General features: G+C 44.8%; 1 protein-coding gene across 6 annotated transcripts in view; it reads right to left on the bottom strand.

The window, feature by feature from the left end:
* Nucleotides 1–18,341, bottom strand: part of TTC7A (tetratricopeptide repeat domain 7A) — a 267,166-nt gene that overhangs the window by 149,905 nt on the left and 98,920 nt on the right. For all 6 annotated transcript variants that reach the window (XM_073339137.2, XM_073339138.2, XM_073339139.2 and 3 more), the window contains one exon: nucleotides 417–534. In XM_073339137.2, the coding sequence (XP_073195238.1) occupies nucleotides 417–534 (118 nt within the window). The remainder of the gene's footprint in view (nucleotides 1–416; nucleotides 535–18,341) is intronic.

Raw genomic sequence — 18,341 nt, 5'->3', positions numbered from 1 at the left:
AATCAGTGTTAAGCCAGGAGTTGAACTCAGGAGTTCTTGTTTCTCTTTGTGACTTATGAATGTGAAAATAGATGGAAAGTCAGGCTTCATTATATAAATAAATGAACTCTTGAAAAAATTATTACAAATGTTTAATTCAAACACCCCAACACTTGTTGGCCATGGCAAATGAACCTTCTCCCTAAATGAGTAGGAAATCTGAGCATAGTTTGTTTTTGTACTTCAGCATAAAAATTCCATATAGCCTACCAAAGCAGATGATGTTCAGAAAGCAAGTGAATATTCCCCAGTAGTTTAGGAGTCTGATTATTTTCCATGATCAGCCAAGGTTTTAACAATGTCTTTAATACATTGCTTACACTGAAGATTCAGAATAGCTGCTTTATGCATAATATTTGATAAGTCAGATACTTTACCATCAGTAGCTTGAAGACTGTATGTCAGACCCAAGGCAAGATACCCCTTAGCTAGGAACTCTCCAGCATCCTCTCCTAGGTCTATCACCATCTTGGCAAAACGTTCCCCTTCCTCCAGCTGTAGGGAAAAGATAGGATGAAAAAAAATCAAATTACTTGTGTCATGTCCACTCCAAAAAGATTACACAGTAACAATGACCTTGTGTGCTGTTACAAACGACCAGAGAGCTGTTAGTGTAAGGAGTCTCTATAATCACAATTGAGCACAATTTTATACAGATTAATAGTAAGCAGGAGATATAGGGTCAGCTTATCCACAGAGCCCAGCACCCACAAATAAGTCAAATGTTCAGAACAGCTCTGTTCCCAGTAAGGCCATAAATAAGTGGTCAGATTTCAGAAGAGTGGTGCGGTCTGGATCTGTGGGACCACTGATCTCCCTTAACCCTCCAACCTGTGCTGTCTCTCACGATGCCTTGCTAGTGACAAGCAGCAAACCCCTCCAGGCGCTGTTATAACTCAGCGCAACAGCTTGTGGAGCCCCATGTCCAGCTACATTGCACGAATGCTCCCAGAGCCACTCATGAATCACACAGAGAAAGGCACCAGCCAAATACCCCCAGCTCCCAGCACTGTACCTCAGAAATATACCGTCTTGCACTGCTCAAGACGAACACTGCAAATTTATTAATTGGTTCACCACTTCATCAATGAAATATGGATATACACCAACATTTGCAAACCTGAACAAATTTACCACACACTTCAGGCAAACTCACTGGCAAAGATAAACAGTAAAACGAATTTATTGACTACAAAAGATAGATTTTAAGTGATTATAAGTGACAGGCAAAAAGTCAGAGTTACCAAAATAAAATAAAATAAAATAATATAAAATAAAACAAAATGCACACAGTCTAAACTCTCAACTCTATTAGCCTGGGAAAAATCTAGATTAAGCAGTTTTTCTAATCCCACTGGATACTGCAGTCCTTAATATACAGGTTTGTCCCTTAAACCTGGGCCAGTCTCTTATGTTGGATTCTACAGTCTTCTTCTCTGAGTGTCTTTGTTGCTTGCAGCGTAGGTGGGGGCAGGAGAAAGGCCCAGCATGTGGCCCCTGTGTTCTGTTTTATACCCTTAGTCCATGTGCTTGGAGAACACAAGTCCAGCCATGTCTGGAGGGCAGTGCTGAGTCCCCAGGAAAGGTTGAGTAATTCCCCTGGTGTGGCCTTATGCAGGTGGGTCATTGCATTGTAGCTCCCTTGCTGGACAACGGCTCGTGATGTCTGTACAACAGCACTCACCTGGGTGTTGGTTACCTCCCTTGTCATCGTCTCTGTAGAGCTAGTATCTGGGCGCCTCCCAAACCCACAGCATATTTTAGAGAAAATCATATAACACAATTCTTATAATTTCATATGCATTGATGATACATATATTTAGATAGAACAATGTCTTTCAGCAGATCATAACCTTTCCCCCAATACCTCACATAACATGCTTTATACGCAATATCACAATTATATACAGATGAGGAATATGGGGGTTACAAGACGCTCCCCCAAGGTACAGTATGTCACACTCAGGTCATCTGAAAATCTGTCTGTGTCACTGGGAGCTGAGCTCTTGTGTAATGGAGTGTACAAACCCCCCACCAGGCCCAAAAGGGTTAAAGGATAATACTAGACCCAGGTAGCCCCAGACCTGCAGTGCATGATCCAACTGGAGAGGAAAGTTAAAAGGGAGCAACCCAGCTCAGAAGTGGGAGGCTGGAGAGGAAGACAGATCTACCTGATGTCGCCTGACCAAGGGTGCTGAAAAAGCTCCCTCTGTGAGGAATAGGACTGCAAGCTGAGCCTGTTGGGGCTGAAGGTTTAGTTATGTTACATTGGACTTGGATCCATAGAGTGAGATGGATGGCAGGAAGTGACCTGGGAGGGATAACTCATGCTGGACACTGAGTGACTCTCATATGGCCCTAGATCAAAGCCCGGTGGAGTGGGAAGGCCTGGGCTCTCCTACCAACTGCCCTTGCTGCAGGAGGGACATAAGCCTCATTCCCCCCCATTCCCCTTCTGATAAAAAGAGGGCAAGGACACTTAAAAGCTGAGGGGAAGCAAAGGCCACACATAGGTGAGGAGCTGTACTGAAAGGCCTTCCTGCTGGGAGGCAAGATTGGATACTGGATGCACTATCTACTGGCCCTCCGAGAACTGTATCACAACCTGAAATAGTGACTGTGTGTGATTGAAAATTTGGTCTTAAGTCACTATTTCAATTATAAACACATACAAGGCATTCTTCAGCTTCACTTTACTGTTGTGTAACTACAGCGGTACCTAACTATTCTAACCAGGTTAATAATACTTACCTCCAGAACTAGATAGAATCATAGAATATCAGGGTTGGAAGGGACCTCAGGAGGTCATCTAGTCCAACCCCCTGCTCAAAGCAGGGCCAATCCCCAACTAAATCATCCCAGCCAGGGCTTTGTCAAGCCTGACCTTAAAAATATCTAAGGAAGGAGATTCCACCACCTCCCTAGGTAACGCATTCCAGTGCTTCACCACCCTCCTAGTGAAAAAGTTTTTCCTAATATCCAACCTAAATCTCCCCCACTGCAACTTGAGACCATTACTCTTCATTCTGTCATCTGCTTCCACTGAGAACAGTCTAGATCCATCCTCTTTGGAACCCCCTTTCAGGTACATGAAAGCAGCTATCAAATCCCCCTTCATTCTTCTCTTCCACAGACTAAACAATCCCAGTTCCCTCAGCCTCTCCTCATAAGTCATGTGTTCCAGTCCCCTAATCATTTTTGTTCCCCTCCGCTGGACTCTCCAATTTTTCCACATCCTTCTTGTGGTATGGGGCCCAAAACTGGACACAGTACTCCAGATGAGGCCTCACCAATGTCAAATAGAGGGGAACGATCACGTCCCTCAATCTGCTGGCAATGCCCCTACTTATACATCCCAAAATGCCATTGGCCTTCTTGGCAACAAGGGCACACCGTTGACTCATATCCAGCTTCTCGTCCACTGTAACCCCTAGGTCCTTTTCTGCAGAACTGCTGCCGAGCCATTCGGTCCCTAGTCTGTAGCGGTGCATGGGATTCTTCCATCCTAAGTGTAGGACTCTGCACTTGTCCTTGTTGAACCTCATCAGATTTCTTTTGGCCCAATCCTCTAATTTGTCTAGGGCCCTCTGTATCCTATCCCTACCCTCCAGCGTATCTACCTCTCCTCCCAGTTTAGTGTCATCTGCAAACTTGCTGAGGGTGCAATCCACACCATCCTCCAGATCATTTATGAAGATATTGAACAAAACCGGCCCTGGAGGTTCATGGAGGTTAAGTCCATAAATGGCTATTAGCCAGGATGGGTAAGGAATGGTGTCCCTAGCCTCTGTTTGTCAGAGGATAGAAATGAATGGCAGGAGAGAGATCACTTGATCATTACCTGTTAGGTTCACTCCCTACCCCCTCACCCAAAGTGGTCTTTACATGTATGTATGTGCCTTTTCAAAGATATTATACAATTGACAAAAGGTGGTGTACAGCATAAATTTCCCCACAGACCCTGAGGCAGACCCCGCTCTGCACTCAACCTTGTCCCATAGGGCTGGGCTGGCTCTTCACTCTGGGTGCTGCAACATGGCATTCACATCTGGCCTGGCCACCTGTCCATCATGACAGAGGGGTGGCCAGGCTAAACCTGAATGGCTATGGTGCCAGGCTGAAACACCTGGAATGGGGAGCAGGGCCCAGCCCTGCAGAGCAGGAGCCATTGCTGCTGGGTGAGGGCAAGGTGGGCTTCCTCTACCACCCACCACTAATGACTCAAACCCAGGTGCAAAACCTGACTCCACAGTGCAAAACCTGACTCCACACTGCTTAGTTCCTTTGTAAATAAAGACCTTTGAGATCCACAGGTGATAAGTGCTACATAAGAGCTATGCATTATTAATTATTATAGTCTACACTAATTGGTAGGGATGGGAGAGGACTCTCAGTGTAGATGTGAGATATGTGGATTTGCACATGCGTGGAGCAATGGCACCATTGAGAGTACCTAGACCTGCTTTAGGGTGTTACTGGCTGCCAGCAGAGATGTGAGGAAGTTAGCTAGTGCTCTTGCAATAGCCATTAAGACCAAGGCATCCTGTACTCCTCTGCCCTGTACTCAGCACAGTGGCAGAATCACATTCGTAGAATGCAAACCTCACACTCCATTTTCAGTTTGGATTTGCCATTTACACTGAGCGCAGCTCAGTGAAGTTCTGCTGCAATATAAATGTGATGCACCTCCCCTTTAAGTACGGGGAAAATGAAAAGGATTCTCTTCTGTTCCAGCTTCCTTGCTCCTACCCAAGTAAAGATACAAACACTTCAGGGGAAAGTTTGTATTTGCAAAACAACAACTGAGGGAAGTTCCTGTTTTAATCAGAAGGTTTCCCCTCAAAATACAACTCACAGATTGGAAGAATGTCACAGCTATGCTAATTCAGGTCTTGTCTTTTCAATAGGAGATGGCAAGGAGAAGAATTCTCTTGCCTCCTTCCATTTGCTTGATTTTTGTTTATTCCACTCCCCCATACAAACACCCTGCACACAGTTTACCACTCCTGCTGCATGAGGGTTGGACCATGCAGGTTCCCTGACTGTTCATAATCCCAGGTTAGCCCGGTAGGGTAGCTGAAGAGTATCTCTCTTTGAAAAGAAGAACAGAAATTAAAGGGCCCACAGATAAATGGGTGCCAATTTGCCCAAAGTTCCAGATTGTTTGGAACCAGAGTTCTGGTTCAGGCCCATCTGTGCTTTGAATCATGAAACACCTCTTCACTGTCCAAAGTTTGTAACATGAAAAAAGAAAGGCGGGGGAAGGAGAAGAATATTTGGGACATTATGACTTAGGCCTGGTCTATACAAGAAAGTATATAGTTATACTGGAATAACCATCTCCCTTTTGGACACTAGTATTCCAATAGAAAAATGATTTTTTTTTTTAGTTTAGCAACCTAATGATTTAAGCTAATTTAAAAAAAAAAGAGGGGGGGGAAATAGTCTTATAACAAGGTAAGTGTCTACCCAGAGGTTATAACAGTGTAACTATACTGGTTTAAATTCATATTTTGGCTTATACAAAAAAACCTCTTCCAATGTAGATACGGCCTTACTGGATAGAGGACACAGACTGACAGATGTTATAGGAGATTAAAGCGCATTTTATCTTGTTTTAATATTTGCCACTGGGCAGGTACCAATCCCATGTTTTCAAACAAGAATGCTGGGCCTCTTGGCTATTTACAAACAGCTGTACCACAAGTCTGCCTGCTCATGAACGTTTGTGGGCGTGTGTTTCCCATATCTGTCAACATCTGCTTTTGCTGTGCAATCTTTTCTGTGAAAACCTCGGGGCAGTTTTACTTCCTCTCTTAAAATGAAAAAATATGGAAAACAAAGCACTCTTGCCCTACCCCTGGGCTAAGCACACTGTCACACCCCAGATTCTACTGCCCCAAGGCCAGAAGGCTTCAAGTTCAGAACCCAAATTTTGATCCAACATGTTGCACTGCTTCTAGACCACTGGGCCAGCCATGTTTTGTATTTTAGGTGTCCAATTCTACAAGTGCTGTGCACCCTCAAAGACTACAGATGTTAATGGGAATTGAGGTCACTCAGCACCTCACAGATTCAGGGTCTAAGATGGCAAATACTTAGGTCCATCTTTCCTATCCTAGCACAGAGACCATTCTGCCATTTTGGAGAAGCTGCGCAGCTGCAAAGCTAACTGGTAGTTCCACTGATCACTGGAGACTAATGAAAACGTAAAACACAGGTGCCGGTAAAATCAGAACCTAAAAGACAGCTACTAATCATAAAGGAGTTGGCATTGTTATTGGTTATTTTCCAAAATCACCAGGCACTCCTTCTAAAATACAGTTTCCTTAACTGTCCGTAGAAGGGATCAAGATTGTGGACAGAAAACACTTCTAACTTTCTAATGTTAGAGAAAGAGCTGTGGCTAATCCTTGAAAGCCCCAGAATATGCCTCATTAGCGTACAGAATAGACTGCACATCCTGTCAGCAACAATCAACAGTGTGAGCTCTGGTTAAGAGCCAGATAGCAGACTGTTATTGGAAAGATCCTGCTTTTGGGACCTCGGATTATAAATTTGGGGGTGGGGAGAAGGTTTGAAGGTTTTGTTTGGAATTGAACCATTCCTGAGACAAACATTAAAGGCTTAATTTAAATGCATTTTCTTAGTATTCAGTCTTGTCTGATCTCAGCAGTTTAGTATCTCCTTAATATCCAGAGAAGTCTCTTGCAATGAAACAAAGCCTGCCAGAAATGTACCAGAAGACCAGGAATTTTCATTCTGTTTATGAACAGAAACGATTTCAGTTAATACACCTGGAATTTTTTAAGTTGTCTGATTTTAAGATATTTAGCTGTTATATACTAAATTAAAATGATATGTTATTACCAGAAGAATTAATATTTAGCAGTTCATGTGAACACAAGGAAATATTTATTGAAAATGCAAATATGAAATAAGGAAACTAAGTTAAAAGCGAAGACGCAATCTCCATTCCTCGAATAGATCAGTGGTTTTCAACCTTTTTTATTTGCGGACTCCTAAAATATTTCAAATGGTAGTGTGGACTCCTTTGGAAATCTTAGGCATAATTCTAAGTTCTAAGAAAAATCACTGTTCTATTGTAACGACAACCTTTTGCAGACCCCTTAGACATAGTTTGCAGATCAGAGGTTGAAAACTGCTGGTATAGATCGTTTACTAGCTATAGAGAGCCACAGAGCCACACCAGAGCCAGTCTGTGCCTGCTAGAACTAGATAGAGATGCTCTTTTTCTGTACATTTAGGGTATGTCTAGGGGACTCATTCCTCTAGGTCACACTGCAGTCACTCACAGGGAAGGTGCAGCGAGGTAAATCTAGCCATGTATCAATCAGAGGCCAAGCTAACCTCCTTGTTCCAATAAGAACAATAACTTAGGTGCACCATTTCTTATTGGAACCCTCCGTGAAGTCCTGCCTGAAATACTCCTTGATGTAAAGCCACCCCCTTTGTTGATTTTAGCTCCCTGACGCCAACCCTGTAAGCCGTGTCGTCAGTCGCCCCTCCCTCCATCAGAGCAACGGCAGACAATCGTTCCGCGCCTTTTTTCTGTGCGGACGCCATACCAAGGCAAGCATGGAGGCCACTCAGCTCACTTTGGCAATTAGGAGCACATTAAACACCACACGCATTATCCAGCAGTATATGCAGCATCAGAACCTGGCAGAGCGATACCAGGCGAGGAGGCAACGTCAGTGCGGTCACGTGAGTGATCAGGACATGGACACAGATTTCTCTGAAAGCATGGGCCCTGCCAATGCATGCATCATGGTGCTAATGGGGCAGGTTCATGCTGTGGAACGCCGATTCTGGGCTCGGGAAACAAGCACAGACTGGTGGGACCGCATAGTGTTGCGGGTCTGGGACGATTCCCAGTGGCTGCGAAACTTTCGCATGCATAAGGGCGCTTTCATGGAACTTTGTGACTTGCTTTCCCCTGCCCTGAGGCGCATGAATACCAAGATGAGAGCAGCCCTCACAGTTGAGAAGCGAGGGGCGATAGCCCTGTGGAAGCTTGCAATGCCAGACAGCTACCAGTCAGTTGGGAATCAATTTGGAGTGGGCAAATCTACTGTGGGGGCTGCTGTGATGCAAGTAGCCTACGCAATCAAAGATCTGCTGATATCAAGGGTAGTGACCCTTGGAAATGTGCAGGTCATAGTGGATGGCTTTGCTGCAATGGGATTCCCTAACTGTGGTGGGGCCATAGACGGAACCCATATCCCTATCTTGGCACCGGAGCACCAAGCCGCCGAGTACATAAACCGCAAGGGGTACTTTTCGATAGTGCTGCAAGCTCTGGTGGATCACAAGGGACGTTTCACCAACATCAACGTGGGATGGCCGGGAAAGGTACATGACGCTCGCATCTTCAGGAACTCTGGTCTGTTTCAAAAGCTGCAGGAAGGGACTTTATTCCCAGACCAGAAAATAACTGTTGGGGATGTTGAAATGCCTATATGTATCCTTGGGGACCCAGCCTACCCCTTAATGCCATGGCTCATGAAGCCATACACAGGCAGCCTGGACAGTGGTCAGGAGCTGTTCAACTACAGGCTGAGCAAGTGCAGAATGGTGGTAGAATGTGCATTTGGACGTTTAAAGGCGTGCTGGCGCAGTTTACTGACTCGCTTAGACCTCAGCGAAACCAATATTCCCACTGTTATTACTACTTGCTGTGTGCTCCACAATATCTGTGAGAGTAAGGGGGAGACGTTTATGGTGGGGTGGGAGGTTGAGGCAAATCACCTGGCTGCTGGTTACGCGCAGCCAGACACCAGGGCGGTTAGAAGAGCACAGGAGGGCGCGGTACGCATCAGAGAAGCTTTGAAAACCAGTTTCATGACTGGCCAAGCTACGGTGTGAAAGTTCCGTTTGTTTCTCCTTGAGGAAACCCCCCCCCCCCCTTGGTTCACTCTACTTTCCTGTAAGCTAACCACCCACCCCTCCTCCCTTCAATCACCGCTTGCAGAGGCAATAAAGTCATTGTTGCTTCACATTCATGCATTCTTTATTCATTCATCACACAAATAAAGGGATGACTATCAAAGTAGCCTAGGAGGGGTGGTGGAGGAGGGAAGGAAAATGCCACACAGCACTTTAAAAGTTTACAACTTTAAAATTTATTGAATGCCAGCCTTCTTTTTTTTGGGCAATCCTCTGTGGTGGAGTGGCTGGTTGGCCGGAGGCCCCCCCACCGCGTTCTTGGGCATCTGGGTGTGGAGGCTATGGAACTTGGGGAGGAGGGCGGTTGGTTACACAGGGGCTGTAGTGGCAGTCTGTGCTCCAGCTGCCTTTGCTGCAGCTCAACCATACACTGGAGCATACTGGTTTGGTCCTCCAGCAGCCTCAGCATTGAATCCTGCCTCCTCTCATCACGCTGCCGCCACATTTGAGCTTCAGCCCTGTCTTCAGCCCGCCACTTACTCTCTTCAGCCTGCCACCTCTCCTCCCAGTCATTTTGTGCTTTCCTGCACTCTGACATTATTTGCCTCCACGCATTCGTCTGTGCTCTGTCAGTGTGGGAGGACAGCATGAGCTCGGAGAACATTTCATCGCGAGTGCGTTTTTTTTTCTTTCTAAGCTTCACTAGCCTCTGGGAAGGAGAAGATCCTGTGATCATTGAAACACATGCAGCTGGTGGAGAAAAAAAAAAAGGGACAGCGGTATTTAAAAAGACACATTTTATAAAACAGTGGCTACACTCTTTCAGGGTAAACCTTGCTGTTAACATTACATACATAGCACATGTGCTTTCGTTACAAGGTCGCATTTTGCCTCCCCTCACCGCGTGGCTACCCCCTCAACCTTCCCCCCTCCCTGTGGCTAACAGCGGGGAACATTTCTGTTTAGCCACAGGCAAACAGCCCAGCAGGAATGGGCTCCTCTGAGTGTCCCCTGAAGAAAAGCACTCTATTTCAACTCCAGGTGACCATGAATGATATCTCACTCTCCTGAGGATAACACAGAGAGATAAAGAACGGATGCTGTTTGAATGCCAGCAAACATACACTGCAATGCTTTGTTGTACAATGATTCCCGAGTACGTGTTACTGGCCTGGAGTGGTAAAGTGTCCTACCATGAAGGACGCAATAAGGCTGCCCTCCCCAGAAACCTTTTGCAAAGGCTTTGGGAGTACATCCAGGAGAACCGCGAATGCCAGGGCAAAGTAATCCTTTCACATGCTTGCTTTTAAACCATGTATAGTATTTTAAAAGGTACACTCACCGGAAGTCCCTCCTCCACCTGCTGGGTCCAGGAGGCAGCCTTGGGTGGGTTCGGGGGTACTGGCTCCAGGTCCAGGGTGAGAAACAGTTCCTGGCTGTCGGGAAAACCGGTTTCTCCGCTTGCTTGCTGTGAGCTATCTACAACCTCATCATCATCTTCTTCGTCCCCAAAACCTGCTTCCGTATTGCCTCCATCTCCATTGCAGGAGTCAAACAACACGGCTGGGGTAGTGGTGGCTGAACCCCCTAAAATGGCATGCAGCTCATCATAGAAGCGGCATGTTTGGGGCTCTGACCCGGACCGGCCGTTCGCCTCTCTGGTTTTCTGGTAGGCTTGCCTCAGCTCCTTCAGTTTCACGCGGCACTGCTTCGGGTCCCTGTTCTGGCCTCTGTCCTTCATGCCCTGGGAGATTTTGACAAAGGTTTTGGCATTTCGAAAACTGGAACGGAGTTCTGATAGCACGGATTCCTCTCCCCAAACAGCGATCAGATCCCGTACCTCCCATTCGGTCCATGCTGGAGCTCTTTTGCGATTCTGGGACTCCATCATGGTCACCTCTGCTGATGAGTTCTGCATGGTCACCTGCAGCTTGCCACACTGGCCAAACAGGAAATGAGATTCAAAAGTTCGCGGTTCTTTTCCTGTCTAACTGGCCAGTGCATCTGAGTTGAGAGTGCTGTCCAGAGCGGTCATAATGGAGCACTCTGGGATAGCTCCCGGAGGCCAATACCGTCAAATTGTGTCCACAGTACCCCAAATTCGAGCCGGCAAGGCCGATTTAAGCGCTAATCCCCTTGTTGGGGGTGGAGTAAGGAAATCGATTTTAAGAGCCCTTTAAGTCGAAATAAAGGGCTTCATCGTGTGGACGGGTGCAGGTTTACATCGATTTAATGCTGCTAAATTCGACCTAAAGTCCTAGTGTAGACCAGGGCTTAGAAGAGCAGGCTTAACACCAAAGGCACTTGGTCTAATCCAAAGCCCACTGAAGTCAATAGGAAAATTCCCATTGACTTCAACAGGGCTTGAATCAGGTCCTAAAAGTTCCTGTTATACTGGAAAGACTGAGGTCCTCCCTCTTTCCAGCAAAAGCACATTCTTAACTTTAAGCACATGAGCTGTCCTACTGCCCGTGTACTTAAGTGTAAGCATATGCTTAAGGGTTTTGCTGGACTGGGCCTTAAGAGAATAGAAGCAGAAAATATCCCAGCACTCATCATGGAAAAAATTAACCCCCCAAGAAGAAATAATTTGGGTAAATTCTTCTGCCCTCTGGGACCTTATGCAAGACACCTTATCTCACCTACCAGGAGAAATATACCTCACCATAGACAGCCATACTCTTACACATTCACTTTCTCCTTTTTCTCATTCACACCTACACACTCTCCTTCACTCTCTTCATTTCTTCTTCCTTATCACTTTTTCTTATTAATGTATGAACACTCACGTTAACAACTCATCAAAAATACCCAGGGACAACTGTGCAGTAGGTAAATCCCTTATCAGTTGTGTTACAGGCTTTGGTTTTATTTGCTTATACACATTAAACATCACATCCTTTCAAATTGTTGAGTGGATTTCCCATTTGTCTGCACCTGTTAAGCCATTTGTATTCCTTCCTTCCTCAAAAATAAAGACTTTTTTAAAAAGTGAACTTTATATTTTACAAGTAGTAGAAAAGATGAGGGGTCTGTCCCAAAGAGTTTACAAACTAGATTCAGACAGATATGATGCAAGGGACAACATTAAAGTTCAATAGTGTGTGGGGACATCATCTGTGGGGAGATCAGTATTGGTGGAGTCTGTAAAATGAACAGGTTTTAAGGAGGTCTATGATAAAGAGGGATGTGTCTTGAAGCACAACGAAGGGGGGAGGGAGTAAAAGGATGAAAGAAGATGAAAAAATGAGAATAGAAGGAATAAAAGAAAGAATTAGGAGATATGACTGGGTGGAATTTAAGGATTAAGGGAGCTAATAAGAGGAGTGGACAGAAGAGATGTGGGAAGACAGAGTCTTGCCAAGCCCTGAAGGTGAGAACAAGAAGCTTGCATTTGATGTAGGAAAGAACCAGGAAAAGGGATGAGGCAGAGAAAGAGCCAGATAAGGGATTCTGTGGGGGAAGACATGAGGAGAAGAGCAAAAAGGAAGATGATCTCAGCAGCAGTACTCTAAATGAAATGAAGGGCTTGGAGGTGAGATACAGAAATTTTAGCTTCTGATTTGCATATAAACGGGTCACTATGCATATTTGCTATTCAGGCTGTATTACTGGTCACCGATATCAGCTGGCATTGTTTCCTTTCCCGAACTAGATGACCTGAGTTTTTTAAATAGGAGGCATAACATTCATTTTTTCCTGCTTGCAAGTTATTCAGGACCATTTGTAAATATTTATTCAGACAAGTATTAATGAAATTTTGGCTTTCCACAGAGATTCCTGTGAATAAAAACGGTCACCCAAAGGCTGCTTTGAGAATAAAGGGACTTGCAAACTCCAGCAAAGCTAATCGTCTGGTTTTATTCACAAGAACATTCACAAATCCTTTTTTTGCACTGTTCAGCCACTGCCACCCACCCTCTCTTCCCCAATTCTTAGAGAGCCTGAAAACCTGCAAACCTTTCATTCACATCAACATTCACTAGGCCTCAGCTCTTAACACAAATGTTTCCTGACATGCCTACATTCCAGGTGGAGGACTCATTCACTACAGATTTTATAGATATGCCAGGTGTCACTCTGGGCTTGTCTAAACAAACCCTTCCTTTGTGACAAGCCAAGGCGTGAATCTATCCCACACTAGCGTGTTGTGCACTAAGTGTCCATGTGGACCCTGTGGCAGTGCACTAGAAATTCCCGAGTGTACTCTGATCTACCCCACTTTGAAAGGAGAGTAGACTAGATCAAAGCACCCTAAGGAACTTTTAGAGTGCGGAAGCATGGTTCACATAGACACTTCGTGCACGGCACACAAGCGCAGGGAACATCCATGCCCTGGTCTGCAATGAACTATGTGTTCATGTTGATAAGCCTCAGTTAGAAGGATCCAGGAGAGACAACAGTCACAGCAGGACTAGGCAGCAGATGGGGTTGCGGAGAAATCATGAACCAACCCATTCCCACTAAGTTGCCAAGGATCACGGGACCAAGACTGCAGGGCTTCAGTATAACTGAAAATTAATCCAATGGAGGCTTAATTAATTTCAAGTAGGGCCCCATTCTTGGGTCACAAACCCTGGGGTGGACCATTGGATCAACCGTTTGATTGCAAGCTACAGCCAGTGCACGCAAGCATGGAGATATAGAATCTGACCACAGCCCCTTGCATTCTTTTGTGTTTGGAAAATGCATAGCCCATTATGGGCATTACCAAAAACAAACTAATAATAGTGAATCCTAGCTCTAAGAACATGCTATGGGTGGTGAGAGGTTAAATATTTCAGGTGTGGAACCTCAATATGACACCTGGTAAAGAAAAAAAAAATCCTTGGGCATCAGCTTACAGGCAACAGCCTGAATGTAATTTAATTTCTTTCCTCCTCCTCCTTTTTTTTTATTTTTAGTTCTCTCAGAAGCAAGTGGAATCTAAGCCTGAAATCTGTTCTGACACAGCCTCAAAGCTTCCCAGAAATGAGAGACAGACACAGATACACGGAGTCTCTTCTGCGTGCTCCGTGTTGAATAGGGAAAGAAGAGAGCAACAGCAGCAGAATAGGACTCCAGACTGCAGGGGTGGAGCCCAGGAAGCTGAAAAATGACAGGAGGTTAAAAACAAAGATACCCAAAGCTACATTAAAGCACTGCTAATTCTCATGCTGCATTATTTCATTATTTGTCAGCGGGAGTTTGGATGACTGGCTAACTCTTCCTCTAGGCCACAGGGAAGCGCACACAGCTCTCAGAGAAATGTATTACCAAGCTGTGAACTGCCACTGATGATATAATAATCTGGGTTATTCCTCCCCACCCCCCGCATCCTCTTTGATGGAAGCTGAACAGTTGTTAGTAGCATAAACCTGAGAGATGTTTTCCCTGAAATAGAGAGTGCCTGTTCCAGCAAACCAGGTTATTTGACCAGAGCTTTTGGTGTGTACTTGAGCCAAGCCCATGGGCACACTGACAAGGATGGGGGAACAGCAGATGCTGTCTCCTGGCATACAGCCACCCATCTGGTTTTTAATTGGCTCAACTTATTTATCAAAAGGTTGAAGCCCCACCACACTGAACCTGCTTTCATGAACAGCCGCTGCTGCTCCCGCAAACTGATGGCAAAGAGGAGTAGGATGAGGATAGCTTTACAGATGAAAACAAGGAGATGTGGGGCAACAGACTAGAGAAGCACCTACCAGGATGGAAAAAGTTGGGGCATTTCAAACAATACCACCATTGCTTTGGTCTTTAATTTTAACTGTAACAAGAATAGGACCGGGGTTTTTTATGATTATTAAATTTCTGTATTGGACTGTAGGCAGGGATACAATTATTCAATAAATTCAAAGAAGAGGGGATGTTGCAGCCCAAAGAGAGAGAAAAGAAATGAAAAGCAAACAGTGAACAAAGAGACAAAGAGAAGAAAAGAAAAAGTGAATGAGAGGAGGCCCCTGGGGTGTTCAGTGACTAATGGACAAAGTGGAAGTAGAATACAGGGGGTTGCAGCATACAGAATGGCTCACTGATTACACATGACAAGAAACTAAGCCCACACGTTTTAAAGTTGGTTGAATCTGTTAAGTATTTTGTGCCAACCTTTCCAATGCTGCCAAATTACATGGCACCCAAGTTCAGCCCTCTACATGGGGCTATTGAGGTCTCACCCCTCTGCAGTATTAGCTGTTCAATCACCAGGGAGGCACATAGAAGCCAGCATTTTTGGTAGTTCCTGACACTGAGAGACTTTGAAATCGCTCCAGTATGAAGAGCTGTGGAATGAGTGGGAACCATCATTTAGAGCAGTGGCAATTCTTTACTCACAGAGTATTCCCACAGCACCTGAAACAGTGTCAGACCCAGAACCTACCAGTGCCAATAGGCATCAGTGTCCTTTAGCTATTTACACATACTGGTCAGAGACCAATAGAGACAGAAGAGTGTTTTCTACTGAGACTCGTCTCCCGACTTCCAGTCTAGTTCCCTAGCCACTAGCCCATGCTACCTGTCACTATTAAAGCTAATCTTAGACTAGACTCCATTTGGCTCCATGATTTTTTAAAGCTCTATAATGACCTCCCTAGAATTCATAAAGAAGCAGACGGCACAGGGAGGTCTCCCCATTGAAGCCAATCCATTAAGGGAGGTTAATAACACGGGACAGTCAAGAGCTGCAAGATGTTCAGAATTTGATGCATGTCTGTAGGCATTAGCTCATCTACATGTATTTGTACAATGGTACCTTGAACATAATTAGGGACACGGAACTACTTCAATTCAAATTTGAAATTATTATTATTGACAGCACCAACTTGTGCTGTGATCCCGTAAGATTTCACAAACTCTTCAAAATTAGATAAAATCAGTGTCACATTCTGTACCTTGGGGGAGCGTATTGTAACCCTCATATTCTTCATTTTCATATCATTGTGATTTCACATATAAAGCATGTCTTGTAAGGTATCAGGGGAAAGCTATGATCTGCTGAAAGTCATTTCTCTATTCATATATGTGCATCATTAATGCATAAAAAGTTATGAGAACTGTGTCATATAGTGGTCACTAAAGCATGCTGCAAGTTGGGGAATCAGCCAAATATTAGCTCCCCAGAGGCAACAACAAGGAAAGTAACCAATGCCCAGAACGCTTGGGCGGGGTGCCAAACAACCCATCAACAGCCATTGTCCAGCAATGGAGCTACAATGCGATGACTCACCTGCCTGAGGCCCCACCAGGGGAATTGCTCAACCTTGCTTTTGTATACAAAAACCTGTAGGAGAACACTTCAACCTCTCTGGACACACAATAGCAGATTTAAAGGTAGCCATCCTGCAACAAAAAAACTTTAGGACCAGACTTCAAAGAGAAACTGCTGAGCTTCAGTTCATATGCAAATTTGACACCATCAGCTCAGGATTAAACACAGGCTGTGAATGGCTAGCCAACTACAAAAGCAGTTTCTCCTCCCTTGGTGTTCATACCTCAACTGCTAGAAGAGGGCCCCATCCTCCCTGATTGAACTAACCTCCTTATCCCTAGCCTGATTCTTGCTTGCATATTTATACCTGCCTCTGGAAATTTCCACTACATGCATACGACAAAGCGGGTATTCACTCACAAAAGCTTATGCTCCAATACGTCTGTTAGTCCATAAGGTGCCACAGGACTCTCTGCCACTTTTACAGATCCAGACTAACAGGGTTACCCCTCTGATACTTGCTTAAGGAGACTCAGCAATGCCACACAGACATGCCTGGACTTGTGTTCTATAAGCACATGGACTGAGAGTATAAAACAGGCAGAGCGGACGCATACTGGGCCCTTCTCCTGCCCCCACCTATGCTGCAAGCAACCAAGACATGGAGAAGAAGACAAGACTCCAACACAGGAGATTGGCCCAAGTTGAAGGAACAAACCTGTATAAAGGACTGCAATATCCAGTGGGGTGAGAAAAACTGCTTCATCCAGTTGCTCCCCAGTCTAAGAGGGTTGAGAGGTTAGACTGTGTGCTTATATTTTATTTGATTTTGGTAACCACTCTGACTTGTTATACTTTGATTTATAATCACTTAAAATCTATCTTTATAGTTAATAAATCTGTCTGTTTATTCTACCTGAAGCAATGCATTTGGTTTGAAGTGTCTCAGAGGCTCCCCTTGGGAAAACAAGCCTGGTACATATAAAATTCTTTGTTAAATTGACAAACTCATAAGCTTGCAGTGTCCAGTGGGCATATTGGCTAGTGACATTCACTTGCAAGTAGCTGGGAGCAGCTTACATGCCAGAGGCTGTGCGTGAACAGCCCAGGAGTGGGGGTTCTCACAGAAGAGCAGGGTAAGGCCGGCTCCCAGAGTCAAGGATTGGAGTGACCTAGCAGATCCACTGGTCCAGACAATACCAGAGGGGAACGTCACAGTCAGCACTCGGCTGGAAGAATTATAAGGAATGGCGGGTGCATCAGGAAGCAGCTCTAGTAGTTCAGTAGGTGGCTCTCTTTTCTCTGAATTCATACTGGACAAATGTCTGAACACTGAGGGAGTGGCCTAGTGGTGCAGACTGTGTCAGCTTTCTAATGAAAATAACAAATGATTTGATCATCTGCAATCATTTAAAATCTCATAGCACTTTCTGTAGATAGTTTAAAGATGACTGGCTAGACATCACTTGGATTGGCATGACTCATTCCAGGGCTGAACATAGCCCACAAGCTAGAACACAGTTTGTCCTTATCCATGTCAGCTGGCCAAATTGTTGCACTGGAACCATGTTTTAAAAGATTTATAAACAGGTTCAGCAAACTGTTCTTGGGATCCAGGGAGGACAGGGCTTTAAATCACATTTGGCCCAATGAAACATGTTAAATATACTGTACCCTGTATGGACGTGGAATAAACTGAAAGTTACAGCTTGTTCCAGAAAGCTTTTAAATCTCTGGGACACTGTTAACCATAGGTCCAGTTGTGTCTCTAAATAGGCAAGAGTGATCTGTACAGGTGTACAAGTTTTAGCGCTTTTCTGCTCCCTTGAGGCAGCTCTTTTAGGCCCTCAGACTAATAAAATACTCATTTGCTGTTCACTCCACACTTTTCTATTTGTGAAAACCTATAATTCTAATGTAACCTGAACAAGACACTGCTTACTGCTCAATGTGGGTCCAATCTTAGGGGTAACTGGGCTCTCTGGGGAACAGATCAGAACAGACTTGGGCTCTTTGGGGAACAGCTCATCTGCTGGTGTAAATCAGCACAGCTCCAGTGAAATCAATGGAACTATACCAAGTTACATCAGCTGAGGATCTGGCTCTTAACTTCAACAGGAGCTGAAGGTATTCAGCTCTTTTCTGGCTCAGGCTCTGTATGTATTGATTGCATTGTATAGTAAAGTATATTTTTATTTCAATTTAC

Source organism: Lepidochelys kempii, chromosome 3 (assembly GCF_965140285.1).
Source record: "Lepidochelys kempii isolate rLepKem1 chromosome 3, rLepKem1.hap1, whole genome shotgun sequence".
NCBI classification, from domain to species: domain Eukaryota; kingdom Metazoa; phylum Chordata; order Testudines; family Cheloniidae; genus Lepidochelys; species Lepidochelys kempii.
The sequence above is the reverse complement of the archived record's forward strand: the minus strand, read 5'-3'. Positions and strand labels throughout refer to the sequence as shown.